This window comes from Capsella rubella, unplaced genomic scaffold (genome assembly GCF_000375325.1).
Source record: "Capsella rubella cultivar Monte Gargano unplaced genomic scaffold, Caprub1_0 scaffold_2, whole genome shotgun sequence".
NCBI classification, from domain to species: Eukaryota; Viridiplantae; Streptophyta; class Magnoliopsida; order Brassicales; family Brassicaceae; genus Capsella; species Capsella rubella.
Genome location: NW_006238922.1, coordinates 340,259 through 358,950, shown reverse-complemented (window position 1 = coordinate 358,950; position 18,692 = coordinate 340,259). Strand labels below are relative to the sequence as shown.

The 18,692-nt window shown below is 34.9% G+C and overlaps 7 protein-coding genes across 8 annotated transcripts; 4 read left to right on the top strand and 3 right to left on the bottom strand.

Moving 5' to 3' along the window:
• The first annotated feature begins 1,057 nt into the window (after positions 1-1,057).
• Positions 1,058-1,797, top strand: LOC17895139 (heavy metal-associated isoprenylated plant protein 15). Its single transcript, XM_006301540.2, has 3 exons — positions 1,058-1,111; positions 1,211-1,286; positions 1,413-1,797. Exons 1-3 carry the CDS (start codon positions 1,106-1,108, stop codon positions 1,676-1,678), a joined length of 348 nt encoding a protein of 115 aa, XP_006301602.2. The 5' UTR covers positions 1,058-1,105; the 3' UTR covers positions 1,679-1,797.
• Positions 1,798-3,087: 1,290 nt separating this feature from the next.
• On the top strand, positions 3,088-4,363 carry LOC17894675 (heavy metal-associated isoprenylated plant protein 15). Its single transcript, XM_023787446.1, has 3 exons — positions 3,088-3,093; positions 3,193-3,274; positions 4,050-4,363. Exons 1-3 carry the CDS (start codon positions 3,088-3,090, stop codon positions 4,361-4,363), a joined length of 402 nt encoding a protein of 133 aa, XP_023643214.1.
• Positions 4,364-4,605: 242 nt separating this feature from the next.
• On the bottom strand, positions 4,606-6,351 carry LOC17894704 (2-C-methyl-D-erythritol 2,4-cyclodiphosphate synthase, chloroplastic). The gene is made up of 3 exons (XM_006302708.2): positions 5,985-6,351; positions 5,737-5,867; positions 4,606-5,002 (listed from the first exon to the last, which is right to left on the bottom strand). Exons 1-3 carry the CDS (start codon positions 6,313-6,315, stop codon positions 4,769-4,771), a joined length of 696 nt encoding a protein of 231 aa, XP_006302770.1. The 5' UTR covers positions 6,316-6,351; the 3' UTR covers positions 4,606-4,768.
• A 205-nt stretch (positions 6,352-6,556) lies between these two features.
• Positions 6,557-9,260, top strand: LOC17894888 (nucleolin). The gene is made up of 10 exons (XM_006301256.2): positions 6,557-6,725; positions 6,812-6,896; positions 7,259-7,335; positions 7,431-7,467; positions 7,565-7,719; positions 7,913-8,009; positions 8,103-8,263; positions 8,351-8,629; positions 8,723-8,845; positions 9,021-9,260. Exons 1-10 carry the CDS (start codon positions 6,648-6,650, stop codon positions 9,084-9,086), a joined length of 1,158 nt encoding a protein of 385 aa, XP_006301318.1. The 5' UTR covers positions 6,557-6,647; the 3' UTR covers positions 9,087-9,260.
• A 72-nt stretch (positions 9,261-9,332) lies between these two features.
• LOC17895090 (meiotic recombination protein SPO11-2) lies at positions 9,333-11,372 on the bottom strand. The gene is made up of 11 exons (XM_006301414.2): positions 11,276-11,372; positions 11,113-11,196; positions 10,892-11,021; positions 10,662-10,799; positions 10,483-10,571; positions 10,250-10,378; positions 10,078-10,172; positions 9,933-9,995; positions 9,778-9,854; positions 9,579-9,706; positions 9,333-9,478 (listed from the first exon to the last, which is right to left on the bottom strand). The coding sequence occupies exons 1-11, from the start codon at positions 11,357-11,359 to the stop codon at positions 9,344-9,346; spliced, it is 1,152 nt and encodes a 383-aa protein (XP_006301476.1). The 5' UTR covers positions 11,360-11,372; the 3' UTR covers positions 9,333-9,343.
• Positions 11,373-13,174: 1,802 nt separating this feature from the next.
• Positions 13,175-14,565, top strand: LOC17894538 (probable WRKY transcription factor 56). 2 transcript variants are annotated; one of them, XM_023788198.1, is made up of 2 exons: positions 13,175-13,603; positions 14,233-14,565. In XM_023788198.1, the coding sequence occupies exons 1-2, from the start codon at positions 13,245-13,247 to the stop codon at positions 14,417-14,419; spliced, it is 546 nt and encodes a 181-aa protein (XP_023643966.1). In that variant the 5' UTR covers positions 13,175-13,244; the 3' UTR covers positions 14,420-14,565. The 2 variants fall into 2 exon arrangements, with proteins under 2 accessions (XP_023643966.1, XP_006301676.1); XM_006301614.2 differs by having other exon boundaries at positions 13,175-13,642.
• Positions 14,566-17,144: 2,579 nt separating this feature from the next.
• Positions 17,145-18,661, bottom strand: LOC17895638 (serpin-Z1). Its single transcript, XM_006300455.2, has 2 exons — positions 18,269-18,661; positions 17,145-18,150 (listed from the first exon to the last, which is right to left on the bottom strand). The coding sequence occupies exons 1-2, from the start codon at positions 18,659-18,661 to the stop codon at positions 17,437-17,439; spliced, it is 1,107 nt and encodes a 368-aa protein (XP_006300517.1). The 3' UTR covers positions 17,145-17,436.
• Positions 18,662-18,692: the final 31 nt, after the last annotated feature.

The following is an 18,692-nucleotide window of genomic DNA, read 5'->3' as shown; positions in this document are numbered from 1 at the left end:
ACGCGTAATTTTGGTTATAGAAAAATTGCTGAGTTTTCTTGTTTTCGTGTCAGTGTTTGTTTAATGGAGGAGAAGGGTTTAGTATAATGCAAACAAACGTGTAATGTTGGTTAAAACCCAATTCATGAACTTACCACACGAGAAAAAAAAAGGCATGAACTTTAACAAAACAGAAACTTGATATGGTATATACTTTTTTTTTTTCATACGTAGAGAGCTTGAGACGATTGTATATTTACTTAATCGAGCGTCACACATCATCAGCACTTTTGGGTTTAGAACTTGTAGAGCAATCCAAAAACCAAAAAAAAAAAAAAAGTGAAAGGTGAAAAATTCCACACGCACTTACATGAGAGTGGGTACAATATGCTATACATCACACATTTTTGGTAAAAATAATTTGTTACTAACAACACAAAAATCGAATTCTCCAGAACCTTGTGGTTTGTAAAAATCTATGACCATAACTCGATTATGGCCGTGTTATACTCTTCTCTAACTCGTTTTAAACTTTTATGTCGCATAGTTCTTGGGACCATTGTTTATTGTTCTTATACATTCATGCATGTTTCTGTGTATGCAGTATGCATGATAGGTGAAATATTGCAAAATGCAAAACAAACGTGTAATGTTTGGTTTAGCGACCTAAGTCATTATCGATTAGTAAATATCGACCTAAGTCACACCTCATTAGCGTGTAATTGTCGACGTATAATAGAAACGATTAGTAATTATCGACCCAAGTCACACCTCATCAGCGTATCAGCATCTACACCACTTTACACCCAAAGAAAAACAGAGAAAGGTAAAGTGAAGGATTAAAAAACCATACGCACTTATCGCAATTGAACTCAACGTTTCATTTATTTTTCAACTGAAGAATGAGAAACCATTCTTATTATGTTTTGTCTAGGCGCGTGTAGGTATCCTTACCATAGCTTTCCTTTTATAGAACTATCGCTTGTTTTTGTTTTTTGTCCAAATACATTTCATGTTGCTTTGATATTTTGGTATATAATGCATCGAGTTGTTAGCATTTCAGAATAAAACCATCTACATTTACATTTACTTCTCACCATCTTCTTCTGCTCTGTTCTCTCTAAAAATGATGGTAGCTTTTAATGGTTTTTTTCTTTTCTTAAAACAGATTCATTTAATTTTATACAGAGTTTTGAGTCTTTTTAATTGATGGTGTTTTATTCTCATGCAGAAAATGATCGTTTCGGTGGGTGTTTATGACCAGAAATCCAAGGATAAAATCATGAAGATTCTTATTGGCTTAGCCGGTAAAATCACATCAAATTTATTAACACCTTTTTCTTTCTTTCTTAAGCATTTTTAAGAAAGATAAACAAATCTAGAATCAAGAATCAAGAAAAACCCATTTAAAAGATTTGATCTTTTGTTTTCAGGGATTGACTTTTCATATATAGATTTGAAAGAAGGCACACTAATAGTGATTGGAGATGTTGATCCAGTGGCGATCGTTGCCAAACTCAGAAGGAAATGGGGAAGAGCTAATTTAACATTATTTGTACCTTGTACGAATAGAGAAGTGAGGGAACTTGAAGCTCTACTCAGATCTAACTCCAATGTTTTTGATCGTCTTCATGTTCCTACACCTCCTCATTCTAATCATATTGTCAATAGTCTCGGGCAAGGTTGTGTCATTTGCTAAGAGAGTTACAAGGAACAAAAAAATACATAAAGGTAAATTAAACTATAGATATAGTTCATCTTGATTACTGTATAAAGACAATTACATTGATGAGAATAAAGGATGAATTATTGTTGATCTTGGGTGCTTTTATTTCACCTTTTATATTAGCTGTGTTCTCTTGCGTGATATTTTTTCTTTGCTTAAGTCAATTCATTAATTTATAATTTTTCAAGTAATAACAAAAAACCAAATGTATGAACTTGTGAGAAAGTACTGATAACTGTCCTAATTAAGATGTTAATTTTTTGGTTGGATTTAAAATAATGTATACATGATGAGAAAAAGAAAGGAAGTAAGGAACTATTGTGGTGAAAATGAAAAGCAACTGTGATTATGCTTTAGAAATAATCATAATCGCTCTCCTCTACTCAACATATTTGAGTATGCTTTAGAAATAACCCTAAGAAAACAATGAGAATTCTTCCATACAAATATGTAATATGTCTCATTTTGTATTCTCTGAACTTACATACATTTTAAATATAAAATTACAATTTCAGTTCTATAATTAAAGTGTTAAGCAGAAAAAAACTCACATATTTGCACTTTTGATGACATTATAATAAGAACTTGATGCATATGATGTAGTGTAATAATTTTTTTTGGATAAAGATGTAATGTAATTAAAAAACCAAACTGTTACACCAAAAAAATATATCGTTTTCCTTTGTAACTATATTAAACTTTCATGTGACTTCTAGCACAAGAAATCATCGTAAACGATTGATTAGAGGTTATGGAATGAATAAAATCGTTATAGGAAAAATGCATAATGACTACATATTCCAAAATTCTTTTATAGAATTTTCCATCTTATATTTCTCATTGTTTATTATTGGAAGAAGAAGTACAAAATGCAAACACAAATATGGATGTTGGTACTTAAAAACAATTGATGAACTTACTTACGATAGAAAGGGACATTTGGAAGAATCTTTGACAATATTAAAAAAGCTTTTGTAATGGAAGTTACTAAATCTAGAAACGATCAATGATCGACGGACACACATCACAGGACCATTAAAAGAGAAGAAATGTGCCAAAGAACCACAGAACAACAGAAGAAAATAAGTAAAAGATGATGAAAACTTCCACAAGCCATTTCTCACGACTCTGAGTGAGCTCCACGCTCTTGTCTTTATGCACAAACCACTCTCATAGTTTTTGTAAAATAACATAAGGAGAGTGTGAAAACTCCTGATATGGTAATATCCCTCTGTTTTATTATCTTATAAACCCCATTTACTTTATTAATGTGGCTGTCTCTTTGTTAATTTGGGAGACTTGGTTTAGGTTTTGGAATAAGCAACTTTTTAACTGTTCCCATCTTCTTCTCTGTTTCTACCCGAAAGAAAGAAATAAAAAACATGAAGGTAGGTAACTGTGTTATTTTAGTGTTCAAAGTAGTAAAATGATGAGTCTTTTTGTTTTACTAGACATGGATGGTTTTTGATGAATGATGATTCTTTTCTCTACAGAAAATGGTGGTGATGATAACTGTTTATGATGAGGGATCAAAAGAGAAAGTGATGCGTGCTGTTGCTAGCTGCTCAGGTGATTTTCTTACCTTGCTCATGAGTTTTTAACTGAAAAGACAAAGCTTTAGTTTGATTTGATTACAAACAATACACTCTGTTTTTTTTTGGTATTGTTCTTTGTTGAAAAGACAAAGCTTTTCATTACACGCATTCCCGGTTTCTTGAGATTCATTTTTGGGTTTTGATTTGAAACTCTCAAAGGTTTGATTCTTTGTTCTGTTCATGAGTTTTTAGTGAAAAAGCCAAAAGCTTTTGATTTTTAACATTGTCTCTGTTCTTGAGGTTTATTTGTCGGTTTTGAATTGGAATTTACACCTCAAAAACTGAAATTGGTTTTCGTATTAATCAAAGCTTTTCCTTTTCTTTTACTCTCACATTCTCTGTTCTTGAGCTTCTTGATGGGTTCTGTCGTTTTTGATTTGAAACCCTCAAAAATTTGAACTTTGTGTCTGTTTATGAGAATTTATTGAAAAGGTTATCGTTTTTGATTACATTAACACTCAGTTATTGAGATTCTTCATTTATATGATATGATAACTCAAACAAAGATTTTTGAATTTTGTCTCGTTCAAGGATTTTTCTTACATATTCACTCTCTGTTTATTAGGATTCTGTATGGATTTGAGTTTGAGTGTGAGTTTGAATTTGAGGTTTGTCTTGTTCATGAGCTTTGAATACACTCATACGCTCTGTTTTTGGATTTTTATAAAGGTCATGAATTGATATTTAAGAAGGGAACATCTTACATCTTCCTCAGTCTCAAAGCCCTAATCTTTACGTTTTCTTTTCAGGGATTACGAGTATCAACGTTGAATCTAAAGAAGGGAACTTGATGGTGTCGGTGATTGGTGATTTTGATGAGATGCAAATTCTCACAAAACTCAAACGGAAATGGCGCAGTGCCAAAATGGTGACTTTCGGCACCTACGATCCGAAGAAAGAAGCAGAGGCAGCTGCAGCTGCGGAGAGGAAGAAGAAGGAAGAGAGTGAGCGTGCGACAATGGACGCTCTTTACCGCTCTCACCACGAAACGCCTCACTGTCCTATCCATCACCACAGCACTGTGGTCTGTGAGCATGATCACAATGGCTGTGTAATTCTCTGATGTGTTCCAAGTGGAAGTTTATTTTTACTTAACTCAAAGGATTCATAGTTACCTTCTCTATCTCTGGTTTTTAAAGTTTTGTTAACTCAAGGATTCATAGGTTACCTTCAATGTCTACTTCACTGTCTGATTTTAGTTGAAAATGTTGATATAGATAAGAAAAGCAATAAACACAACACTACAACAGTATCACAGTTTTCATGTGGTCAATGTCTGAAGATGAAAATGACAGACTACGAAAATTGCGTCACAAGGTACTTGCAGTCAAATGAAACAAGGATTCACAATGAATCATCATCATTATCTGTAATCGATGGTGAGTAAATTTACAATCAAAAGTTTGTTTTTTCTTATAAGATGAGACTTTTTAAGAAGATGTTACAGAGGTAACATGAATTTTGACTTCTATTTCTTCATGAGGAGAATAACAGTGTGAGCTGCAATGCTTCTATTTTCTCCGAGGCTATCAACTTTCTCGTGGGTTTTGGCTTTGAGGTTTACAACAGAAGGATCAGCTCCAAGAAGCTTGGATAGATTGGTTCTGATGGTCTCTTTATGTGGACTTATCTTTGGTCTCTGTAAAATCAATGTAGCGTCTAGATTTCCTATCTCGTAACCTGCCTCATCCATGAGTCTCACCTGAAACACAAAGACAAGCAAAACCTTGTTTCAAGCTCATTGAATCACCTTCTTCATTTGACATTTCTTCTGTTATAACTTAATTAACTCATTACAAGTGATCCTCAATTAAATTTCAAAGCTTAATTCACACTAGCTTCCCAATACACTCACAGTCAATAATGGTTTGAAGTTTGAACTTAACAAACACATTAAGGTAAATCTGACCCCCTAATCTAAAAAGCCGGACAAGGAAAGAAACTCTCTAGCATTAGCCTTGAGTATCCATAACTAATATCAATCATATATGTTGCCTCCAGGGAAACGTTATAACACAAGACTTGTAATATAATTCCTACGGGGAACTTAAATCTAAAGTCGAGTTATGCCAGGCATTTGAGAGAACTTATGAATGCAAATGCAAGAGCGATAAGATTATACACAGCATTGCTCAGTGTCACAACCGTTAAAAAAAAGGCAATGCACAACAATTGAAAAACCTATTTGATCTCCACATCTCTTCTGCTTTGTATGGAAAAAAGAAAACTAAAGTACTCAAAGAGTATTACAGAGCCTTCATCAACTTCTTGGAAACTGAGTAAATTCCATTAACCTATGGATCTAGCTTCAGTTCTGAATGATTAACGCATGCTTAAAGACAGAGCTACACTTAGCTGGTAATGCATATTAAAAATCTCTACATGCACAATTTAACACAAAATGGAACATTTCAAGGTAACTACGAAAAAACTTACAGCTTCTTTGATGAATACAGATGAAGCAGCTCCTTTCCATTTAGGATCAGAATCAGGGAAGATTTGACCTATATCAGGAAGCCCTAAGGCTCCCAAAATTGCATCCACTACACAATGAAGCAACACGTCGCCTGCACCAAATCAAACATCACCCAACAAGTTCAAATCAAAACCTAAAATATATCCCAACTTCAACAGATTCAAAAAGACGATTTCACAATTCGAATTTTTTGAGAATTTTTTTTTACCGTCGGAGTGAGCTTCGCAGCCTCTATCATGAGGAATATCAATCCCGCCGATGATCAGAGGGTAACCTGGCTCTAACCGATGAAGATCGAAACCGTGACCGACTCGAAACGGAAGAGTTTTGGTTGATTTCTTCGAAGTCGCCGGTTCATCATTGACGCCGACGGCGGAAGTTGCCGAGATTGAAGGACGACATGATAACGAGAGAGACTTCTTCGTTATCCGAAGACCTAGTTTCGTAACCGGGAGAAGTAGTGGAGTTTTGGTAATTTGAGGATGAAACAAAGAAGAAGACAGTGGAAGCTGAGTAGAAGAGGAAGTAGCCATTGCCATTCTTCTCAGCTTTGAAGTCAATCCTCAAATTTTAATTTGTTGTCTTAAAAATCATAAATGTTTGTTAGTGGACTTTTATATAATTTTATTGGGCTTTTCCTAAGTATAAAGCCCATTTAAAATCTGATTAACTCTTGGCCGTCGATCAGATTGCATATCCACTCAGTTTACTAAAGGGCGCGTCGTAGAGAATTATTACTCGTTACTTCCATGCTTTAGGTTTTCTCCTCCAGCTTTCCCTAAACTCCCTCGCCCACTCTTCTCTTCCGCACCGCTTTTTAAAAACGGCGACGCATTGTCTTTAATCGATCGCCGGAGAATTAGAAGAGAAGATGGCGGCGCCGGAGGCTCCTGTTAAGTATGTCGGAATCTGTAAGGAATCCGCTGCTTTCCGGCTTATGAGATCGATGGTGAGTAGAATTTCTCTGTAATGATCTGGGTAGGTGTGTGGAGAATTTTATAAAGACCTAAGTTTTTGGATTGGTGATTTTCTTAGGGTTGGGAGGAAGGAGAAGGACTTGGTAAAGATAAGCAAGGCATCAAAGGTTATGTGAGAGTTAAGAACAAACAAGATACTACTGGTTAGTTTCTTCGTCTTCTTCTTCTTAGTAGAGATTAGAGAATTTGTTTTATTTGATTTGTTGAATGTTAAGTTTTGGAATTTAGATTAGAGGAAATTTAAATGGAGCTGCTTTGCACTATTACCCTGGAAAAAAACATTAATTTCTGGTTTTTGGGAGGAAATTTGTGTATTATTATTTTAGTTTAAGCTAATAGGTGTACGTAAATTGGTGAATTTGAAGTTGTGGATTTAAGATAGAGCGACTTTATCCTTGGACCCAATATTTTCTGTTTTTGGGGAATGTGTTGTATATTTGTGTGTATATGCATTATAGTATATCTGTATATGTAATTGGACTGAAATTTTGAAATGTTGGAGCAGGTGTTGGTATTGATAAGCCAAATCCATGGGCATTCGATACAACTCAGTTTGATAACATTCTGAAGAAACTGAAAGTGGTAATGCTTGTGTACATCTTTGTTTTTAACTAATCCCTTTAAAAATTTTTGGAAGTAAGTTTTAATCTTTATATTGTTTTGTTTGTTGTTTGTAGCAAGCAGCACCTACCAAGACTAGCAAGAATGATGATGGTGAAAACTACTTCTTAGTAACTTTAGTTCTTTCTTGATTATAGAAGTAGTTTGTTTAGTTATCCTAATGATGTTTGTTTCTGTGGCATAATGATAGGTTCGGATAAGGAAGATGAAAGTGAAGACGATGCAGCCAAATCTGAGCCTGTTAAGACAGTTACTAAAGTCACTCGTCCTCAAGGAAGGTATAAACGTAGAGAGAAAGGGAAGCTTGTCAATTCATACTCGTCTAAAGATCTTGAAGGAATACTGGTAAGCTTGCTTTCCAATCAGTTCTCTCATTCTTTCATCTGCTCATGGCCAATATTCATGTTGATTAGCATTGTTCATAACTTCTACATATTGTTTATTTATGCATAATCCAGGATTTTTTTTACTATTACTATTATGCAAACAACTTGCGTTAGGAAAGTAGCTTGGGTGAATTTTTTTTCTGTTTCGTTAGGTTAAGCGAACTGAGGAGCCTTCTCCTGCGGTTTGTGACATAGCCGATACTATGGAGATTGAAATTATATCTGAGGACCAACATGCTACTGTTAAAGGTGATTAGATCGTACCAAATCTTGAATTGGTGTGACTTTCTGTTGTTTTTATTTTCTTTGAGCTGAAGCGTATGGATCTTTTGGGCTGAGCAGAACAGAAAATTGAAGAACCTTCTTTGGACTGGTGGGGTTTTAAATCCGGGTTTGTCTCGGGTGGTCTTCTTGGAGCCAAGTCGGGCAAAAAGAAATTAAAGGCTAGCGAGAGAAAAATGTTTAGTGAGAACGATCAAGAGAATCTTTACAACCTGGTTCAGGTATGTCTGTCTCCGTCTACTCTTCTTTGCGCTGTTCGTGAAAAAGAGTTTGGTATCTAACATCTTGATGCCGTGAAATGTCTGTAGGATAAAGCCACAGCTGGAAAACAAGGACTGGGTATCAAAGACCGGCCAAAGAAAATAGCTGGTGTTCGTTACGAAGGGAAGAAAACATCTTTCGATAACAGTGATGATGATGATGATGATGATGATGACGAAGACGAAGAAGAACAAGAAGAAGAAGAGAGTGAAGATGACAACAAAGACTCTGTTATTGAAAATGTTCTTCCAGCAAAAAGGAAGCACAATGAAATAATTGAACCCAAATTCAAGTTAAAGAACCTCTGCAAGCAGATTCTTAAAAAGGTTTGTTGCCGATTTACTTTGCTCAGTCACTTTATTCTTCTGTAACTTCCCACCCATACTGACTTATATGTTTATGTGCAAAACCATTCTCAGGATGCTGGTAGTGGTGGATCCATGAAGCTGAAACAGCTAAAATCTCTGATAGATGAACAAGCACCATCTGTTCTTTCAGAGTTCTCTTCAAGAAAAGATGCTATTGCTTATTTAAAACTCAAGGTATATACAAGTCTTAGGTTATCTTATGTCAAATCCTCTTAACATCTTTGCCTATCTACATTGAGCGTATGAAATTCATTCGATGTGAGATTAAAGGAATGTAATGGTCGAGTTAGTAAACGAAAGTTCCGTAGTTATTGTATTTACTGATGTTGTTCTAACGTATTTGTTGCAGCTGGAGCGAAGTGGGAAATTTGTTGTCGAGGGAAAGAAGATTAGTCTGGTATCAAGCAAGAAATGAGCAGACATTTTTGGTTGGAATATACTTGCATAGGAGAGTGGAGATTAGGACAAGTTTTGTTACTAAATCATCACCATGCCATATGTACACAAAAATTATCCTTCAATTTGGGAATTTTGATTTGTTTGTAATCTATTTATACATTCTATGAGTTTGCATAAAACTTTCACCTAATAAGTGACTTTATCTCTTATATTTAAAACTGATACGAGGCAAACACATCTGTACTTGGTAGAAAATCTTAAATGTTTGAGGTGTTATATGTATCTGCCTTGAACTATCTTGGTACCTATATATTTACCGAGATAATCATAACCATGACAATACAAAGCTTCAATTTCCGCTCTTTTACCAGTTTGAACCATCAGTGACAACTCGTCTCTGTAGTTATCCTGGTCATCAAGTAAATTATCAAAATCAATTATGGTTATATTATAGATATCAATGTTATTGCTTCCACTTATCTCTGCTTATAATGTTCAGTTAGTTTACCTGCAATATTTTGGAGGACAATAAGCTTTTAGCAATCTGTGAGTCCTTTGGCTTTAAGGGAACCAAAGACTCTTCTGGTATCAGATTCAGATCATCTCCTCGGAGCCCAATCCACTTCACATTGCAAGCTAAAGAGGGTGCACAAACTATCATTACAGGAGACTTGGAGATTATTTGGTGTAAACAGTTAAGTCTTTACCGTATCTGTATGCTTCAAGACCCATCCCTATGCTTCCAAACTTGAAGGTGCATAGTATAGCTAGCCCAGCTGGATTCCTTACATTTTTAACAGATTTTTCAGTTATGAACTTATGAGGATTCCAGACAAAGAGGAGGATGTTTATTTATTCTTACCAATCTACAAGAGCAAGAATTGGCAGATCAGGAAAAGTTGTGCTCATTCGATGAACGAAAAACCTGGAAGATTCAACTTCCAAGTTACTCAATATCAATGACTAAATTGCAAGCATGGTTTTGTAACTAAGTGAAGAGATTTTACCTTGTGGCAATATCCGGATACCCTTTCGCAGTGATGAACACGCAAGGAATGTGATTGAACAAACGATCTTCCACAAGGCGATGAAATATCGCATGCTATAAACAGATTCTGGGAGTGAGTTATGGACAATTTTATGGTATCTTATATGTGCTTGATTAGATCAAGAAGATACCTTTTCCACAATAATGATATACCGCGCATCACTTCTCATGATGGTGTTGTCTAGCAAATTCAAGTCTCCAGTTATAGCAAAACCTGAAGAACCACAGGTCGAACAATCTACAGCTTCCTTACCTGGTTCCTGAGTTTGAATAAAGAAATAGTCAGAGATGACAATGATAGCTCGAAACACAAGAACTTATCGAAAAACCGACACAGAGCAACAAGATTGATTAAATTACGCACTTGTAGAAATAACCTTCCCGCAACAAGGCCTCTACTAGAAGCCATAATCCCAAGACTGTATCTACTACAACGTAGAAGTGCTACCACATCTGTTAAACCAGCAAGCAGGAAACAAAATCAAACCCTAAAAATCTTCAATCCAAATGAAAAACAATCATAATATCTGACTTTGGATTGACCTTGCACAGTTCTGTTAACTTCAATCTGAGATGAAAAATAGTCAGGTGAATCACAAAGCAACTTATAGAAGAGCTCTCTTTGAGTCACTCGTTTCTCTTGAAGCAGAATCTGAAAGCATATCTCCATTACTTTCCACACTGTTTTCAATCAAATCACAATACATCACACACTCATACCATTTCAATCAAAGAATTAGAATGAAGAACACAAAGATACATTAATCAATTACCACGAACAAAAGCTTTAGCTGTTTTAGCATTCGTCAATGAACTCTTAGTAAACGAAGTAGAGAGGAATATATATGAAACATCTGTGAGTACGCCTTGGTTTATACAGCTATTGCTTCTCTTCCTATTGATCTGTTCTTCCCAATAAATTTCAAAAAGCCCAGAAAAATCTCAGAATTCGAGAAAGTTATAACACGACCTAAGAAACGCGATTAAGTAGTACCAGAGAGAGATCAAAGATAGCTGGATCTGGGGAATTCAAAATTCGGAGGAGATTGAGTACAGAGACTTCGATTCTAGCTCGAGCCTGTAAACAACGAGCTTCGATTTCAATCAGACCGAGGAGGCTCGACAAGGAAGAAGATGAGTGATTCGATAAAACTTACTTCGTGAGGAAGAAGGATATCAGCGTAAGAGAGGTGTTGATCGGAGAAGAACTTCATCGATGAGAGTCCTGAAGGTTCCTCCATTTCCAGAGCTTTTTTCCCGATTCTATTATTATTATTTTTTTTTTGAAATTTGATTTGAATTTGATTGAGAGAGAGGCGCGCTATAAGTTTCAGGATTTGAGATTTGAACTGTCTGTCGTTTCATGTATAGGAAACGGCATGCAGTTCATGAATCTTTCCACGGAATTTCAGAATTCATCTCATGTGGATCATATAAGTAAAATAAATCATACAATAATGTGTAATTTCTTTTTTAATGATACTTTTCTTATTGTTAAAGATACATAATGTTGTAAATCTCAATTTTTTTAAAGCTCAACTTTCTAATACTTGAGATTTACAACTTCTTTTCTTTTCTTTTTTATATGATCACACATTATGTATCCTTAAAATAAATAAAGTTGTAAATTCTTCTAAAAAAAGCTGTAAATCTCAAATTTTAGCCTAATAAGTATAGTCCACGGTTATTTTAATTTTTCAATGGACTGGTTTATTTTATACAGTAGCGAAATGAAAAATATATATAATTTAAGAAAATTGATGTGTTAAAATTTGATTTTATTATATAGTTTTTATATAAAATGAGAAGCTTCCACGTGCATGGATATACGGGTTTGCATAGGTTAATAACTATGCTGATTTTATTTGGGTTTATAAGTTTATTCGACCGGTCAAAGCAAAAAGATTCTTAACAACCACAACCACAATAATTTTGCTTAAGGTTCGTTTATCCGTATTTAATGTCCATCATTTTAAGCCACTTCATGGTGTCTATAAGTTTCATCAAGGATAAATAGATAATTAATCTGAAACTACATTTATTTATTTATTGTTTTATATCATATCACAACTTAGTATATATGGGTGGATGACGAACAAAGATGTAACATGAAACTTTGCAAAAATAATATTTGAAAACCAGTTGTACGCACAATATGTGTATCAGTTATCGTATTTTATATCATTAGCACAATGCAACTAATGTCCTAATTGATGTGCATAATTTTGATCGTATTAGTTCATTATCGAGCATTAAACAAAAAATAATCTCATAGAGAACATGGACGATCCACGTAAAGCTATTTAAAACCAATCTCAATTTTAGCTTAAGTTTTGAATTCAATCAGACGTCCATTTACGGCGTAAGACGTCATTATATACAAGTATGGGTTTGGTGTACTATATTTAACCACACGTATGAAATGAAACCTATATAAAATAAAAAGTAAAAATATTATTTTTTACCTGTTACATGAAAATTTATAAGCTAATTAAGCCTTTACCAAACATTCCCTTTGTCATCGGAAAACGTCAACAAGAACTTTGAGTCTTTGACCATAAAGATATAATGCGATTTCAAGTACTGATTGGTTTATATATATGAGTCATGAGACATGGCATATGGATAGTCTTTGACATGAAGTTAAAATTATAACTAATCTTCATAAAACTTATTAAGAAAAAAAGCAAATACATAATACAAACTATCCTCAAATGTATGTATAAGACCATTTATATATACCATCGTTATCAATATTAACATTTCAAAAGTTAGACTTAATCATTTAAGTAAATTTGATATATAACATGCATTTTTATTCAGGTTTTAATTAATATATGATTCTGTAGTTTATAATATATAGGTCCAAAAACGTTGTAAAGGAGAAAAAGAGATGTATAGCTAGGAAAAGAAGGGAGAGACTAAGGCAGTTGAACAAAAAGTTAGGTGAATATAGTTGGCCTCAATATTATATCCTTTTCACTCATTCTTCCTCTTTCTTAATTCCCTACAAATATCCTTATAACCTTCTCTTCTCCTCTTGATCTCCTTCTTCCTCTTATGCAACACACATATATACATATATAGTGAGAAGAGAGATCTATATAGTGAAGAGCTTCATAATCAATGGAAGGGGTAGACAACACAAACCCTATGTCAACCCTAGAAGAAGGCGGAAACAACAATCCTTTTTCTTCCTTTGATGACAAAACATTGATGATGATGGCTCCTTCGTTAATGTTTTCGGGCGATGTAGGTCCATCTTCTTCGTCCTGTTCTCCAGCGAGTTTCCATTTATCTGCTCAGCTAGAGAACTTTCAAGGAGGTGGAGGAGATGTGGGAGGATTAGTGAGTAATAATGATAGTGATCATATAAATAAGAATTGCAATAAAGGGAAAGGAAAGAGATCGCAGGCAATGCAGAGGATAGCGTTTCATACGAGGAGTGATGATGATGTTCTTGATGATGGTTACCGTTGGCGAAAGTACGGTCAGAAATCTGTAAAAAACAATGCTCATCCCAGGTTCTTCTTTATTTTACTAATTTATTACATGTATACTATTACTAGCTTGTGTGTTTTTTTTTTGTTATATAAAAAGTATGACATCGTAAAAAGTAGATATCGGAATTGACCTAAACTTATATATACACATACACACTCTATTGGTCACGTGGAATATATACACTAGTTGGGAAACATTAGTTTAACAACCTAAACGATTGAATTTAGTCATCATTTTGAGTTAGTCCGGTTCCAAACGTTATTGTTTGTGTTTAAACTTTTCTGAAACTTTCGAATTAACGAAAGATACATATAATTTACCAAGGTTTTTGTTTAAATAAATTTTACATTCATACACCAAAAAAAAACGTTATCGCTTGTGTCATATATAGACCAACAACGTTTGCAACCGGACTGAAAATTACAAAATCTAATACATCTGAAATTATCGCTGATGAAACCTCGTGATTAGTATCAACAATTTCCCATACGATTAATTTATTTATAATTTATACCCAAAAAGGCAAAAACTTAACTCTGATATATATAAATATTATCTATGGAACATGGATTGATTATTCATTTGTTTTTTGCAAAAATAATAATGGCAGGAGCTATTACAGATGTACATACCACACATGCAACGTGAAGAAACAAGTGCAGAGATTGGCAAAAGATCCAAGCGTTGTTGTAACAACCTACGAAGGTGTTCATAATCATCCTTGTGAGAAGCTCATGGAGACTCTTAGTCCTCTCCTTAGACAACTTCAGTTCCTCTCCAGAGTTTCTGACATGTGATTTGAATGTTAATTAGTGGTGTAATTATTTAATTATGCTTTAATCGCTCCATTGACCCCTCATCTCCCAAGAGATAAAATGTATAGAACAAATCTGAGATCATTTAGATGTTTATGTTTATTGCGATGATTTGCGTTTTCCTTTGATTTGTCTAATTGTCTCCTTGTTGTAAATTGTTTGTTTAGTTTAGGTGAACGATCATCATACATATTTAGGCACTTACAGGACCAGTTTTGAATTAAAAAAAATGTTCGGGGTCATTTTCTGAATATCAAAACCTTATTTTTTTTCTTTTTCAAAACCTTATTTTTTCAGAACATTTCGCGCTAAAAAAAGAAACAACAAGAATGAACCATAAAGTAAAGCAATACCATGTTTAATTAGACCGGTCCAACTAAAGAGAGCTGTTGAACAAATGCAATATACCTTTGCTAAAGCACTACACCATTACCGCATGTCCAATAAAATAGAAGGAGCTACTTAGTTAGGCTACTTTTGTGACTTCCACAAACCCATTTCTTAGTTGTATTTCCTGATTCCAAAGACATGGTCTATATATCTTTCCATTGCGCTGTGAAAATTTGAAGCCATTTCGTTGAGGATTCTCGGTTAGTTCGGTCATAGGTATATTAGAATCTGATGGTGGATAAATTTTGGTTCCATTGAACTGCCGAATCATTACTTATTGTCTATATATCTTCCACTGATTTGTTTGGACGTCGGTTAACAGAAACAGGCTACGTACTTATATATGTAAAATGTCATAAAATTACTATGTGTCAAATTTGTGTGAAGATTCTCTGTGGTTGTACACTTGTACAAGAATGTATATATATGTCCCGTTAATCTCTTTCGTCTTTTCTTGATGATTGTTGAATCTACGATTTTCCTATTCAACGTCAAGATTACTAGACTGAGGTGATGAGTAGATTCTATATACTCTCATAAATTCGTAAATTCTATATATCGATATTTTAAATGTCCAAAATTACATTTTCTAATTAATGTAACAAATCACTTCTACATTAATAAAAAAAAATTCAAAATAAAACAATTATCTCTATACCACCACTATAAGTTTGTTATTCCGGAAATATCTACTTTAGTTACTGCTACTGTATCTAATTAAATCTTTTTAAAAATCTTCTAATGGTAATGGTTTGTGGTAAGTCATTTAATAGTTTACCTAAAAAGGAAAAGGATATTGATTGTTAAAATTAATGCAATCGTGGGAGAGTAAAGAAACAATGATGAGGGAATGAAGAAATAACGTAATCGTGGAGAATCAAGATTGACCATAAAGATGGAGCAACAAGAAGAAAAGAAAATGAAAGTCTACGAAAGAAGAATAAGAAGAAGAGAAAGATCAAAACTGTCACTTCCTCTGGATCTAACCTCGGAGATACTCATAAACCTGCCTACGAAATGTATAGTGAGATCTCGTTGCGTATCGAAGCTCTGGTCATCAATCACCACAGATCCATATTTCATCAGCTCATTCAAAACTCGAACCTCATCGATCAAAGCCAAGTCTTCTTTTATTCTTCAAGAAAGTGGCCAAGTTGTTTGTTTTCTCATTTCCACAACACCATCAGAACTCGAGCAAGCGGTATGGTAATGAAACTTGTCAGCCTTTGGATATTTATCAAATCATTTGCCCTAAATATTATTCCTTGTCACTCACGGAATCTGTCCACGGCTTGATCTGCTTTAGAAAATCATCAGCACCCATGATTTGTTAACCCTACTATGAGACAGTTGTTAAACTTTCTCAAACCAGACAAGACCTGGAAAAGTATAGCTGTCTATTTAGGATACGATCCAATAGAGGGTAAACACAAAGTATTGTGTTTGCCTTGTGTTAATATGTGGGAAGAGGAATACTGTCGGGTTTTAACGTTGGGATCAACTCAATGGAGAAGCATCAAAACCATCCCTTACCATGTTGCTTGCACTGGCACTTATGGGCGATGTATCAATGGGGTTATGTATTATAACGCCTTTGTTCGTGATCTGCCCGAAGGACCGCGATGTCGGGTTATAATGAGTTTGATGTCAGATTACCAACAAAAACGATTGGAGGGTTGCTGTTAGCTTATAAGTGAAGGTTAGCTTTAGTTTATAGTGATTATGAGACCAATGGTATGACGTTTTCGGGTTTGGAGGATGCAGAGAAACACAAGTGGTCGGCTAAATCTTTTGTTGCAGCTTACAGTCACACTGATCCGGTTTTGAACGCAAAATTCAAACTAAGTGGTGTAAATGATGCTGGTGAGTTTATTTATCTAACATCCACGTTTCTTAGAACGTTTTACATTAAGTATTATGATCTGGAGAGAAACAGCTTCAGAACGGTCGAATTTAAAGGAGTCGGTGATCATGAGTTTAGGCGCATCAATGGACTTGGAAACGATCGTTTTTATTCCCTCCAGACTTTCCCAAATCACATGGACAGTCTCTTCTCTCTTTCTAACAGTTGAAACCATTTCATTTTGTTTTGTTTTTTTCCTAAGTTTTATGCAATTAATCTTATATTTGAATCTTTTTATTTGTAAACTGCAAGCTTTCTCATTATGTTATCTTTCATTTGCCGTTTTCATTACAAGTTATTTTTTCTCACAATTACAAAACATGAATGCACAAGCATACATTCTTAGTTCTTTATATTAGATGAAGCTTTCATTGAATCAAAAAGAATTTGGCCTATTTGAGTAAGTGTCACCGATTGAAAAGTTTAATATTTGTGCTTTGACTTCAACCACAAAAATATCAGAACATGAAACATGTATGAGCTAGGTGAAAAATATATATAGCGATAAACATTGTTTGATAAGACAGTTTTAAGAACATTTGAGCAAGTGTAAAAAAAAAATATTTTCTGTTTTATTTTGATCATAAATTAAAAAGTCGAATAAACTTTTTCCGAACCGAACTAATCAGACCACCTTAGACTTAAGTTCTAACCGAATCAAACCAACGAACTGTGACCTTCCAGTCTCCACCACAGTCTAAGAAGATTAAGAAGGATCAAAGATCTGACCAACAAACAAAGCGGTTCCTGTTTTGTCTTCTCTAATGACGAAAATAAATGGATGGTCAGCAACAAAATCTATCCTATTCACAAAAGCACATCCAAAGACTCCAACAAAAGCAGTTGCAGTAGCAGCTTCAGCACCTTCTTCATCGATCTCAACATAAGCTTTTTGGTACATGTCCACATAATCTAATCCGAGTATATTGAAAACCTGTGTAGCCAAGAATCCGAATTCGATCTTAAACTTTGGGATTCTGAATTCACCAACCTCAACTTTTTGACTCGGGATATGGCTATCCAAGAAACCAAGACCTGATGCCATTTTCTCGACAAGATTATCCAAACCATCTTTTTCATTGGGGAGATAGATATACATAGAGAAGCTTCCACTGGTGTCACCGTGGCCTTGTCGAAATGGGAGCTTGAGGACCTTGAAACCATCATAAGCTTGTATGTATTGGTCCTTACGGCTTCTCATGAAAGGCACAGAAACCGAGGTCCCGTCGAGAAGGTGGAAGTCTCGGTCGTTCGTCATTGATCTGTCGAATTTGTCTTCCCAAGCTCCCTTGAAGTACAATGCGTTTCCATAAATCCAGATGGTTTCGTCTGTAACGGATCCTTGAGGAAGAAGATCTTTGATGAAACCATTCGTGTGATGTAAAGCCCAAGAGTTCACCTCCTTACGCAATTCTTCAAACTGCAAAACAAGAACAAAAACAAAAAAAAACCCTAAAACAATCCATCATCCAAAACCAAAAGCTACTAGACTAGACTTGTTTTGTCAAAAACAGAGTATTGTGATATAGTATTATTACCTGTGTTTTGAAATCCACCGAAGCCAAAACAGCTTTGAAAAAGTTGTCAAAGAGACTCTTGGTAGATGGATCTATTGATAATGATTGGTCGATACAGGCGCCATTCACCACTTTGATCGTCGGGCCGCCTATATTACTACCGTCAGCGAAGACGTAGGTAGCAATGACACCGAAGACGGAGTTGAGTTCATCGATGGAAGAAGATCTGAGGAAGGATAAGATTTTATCTGCGATGATAGAACTGCCGGGACCAGAGGCCATCATGGTGAACGCTGCGTTCATTGACGCCGGCGAGAAAACGCTGTTAGAGTGTTTGGCTATAGTTGAGAAGAGATGCCTCGAAACCATCATCGCGACTTCGTTTTGCCTCTTCACAGCTTCTTTCACGTCCATGGCTGAAGATGATAATAATGATGAACCATGG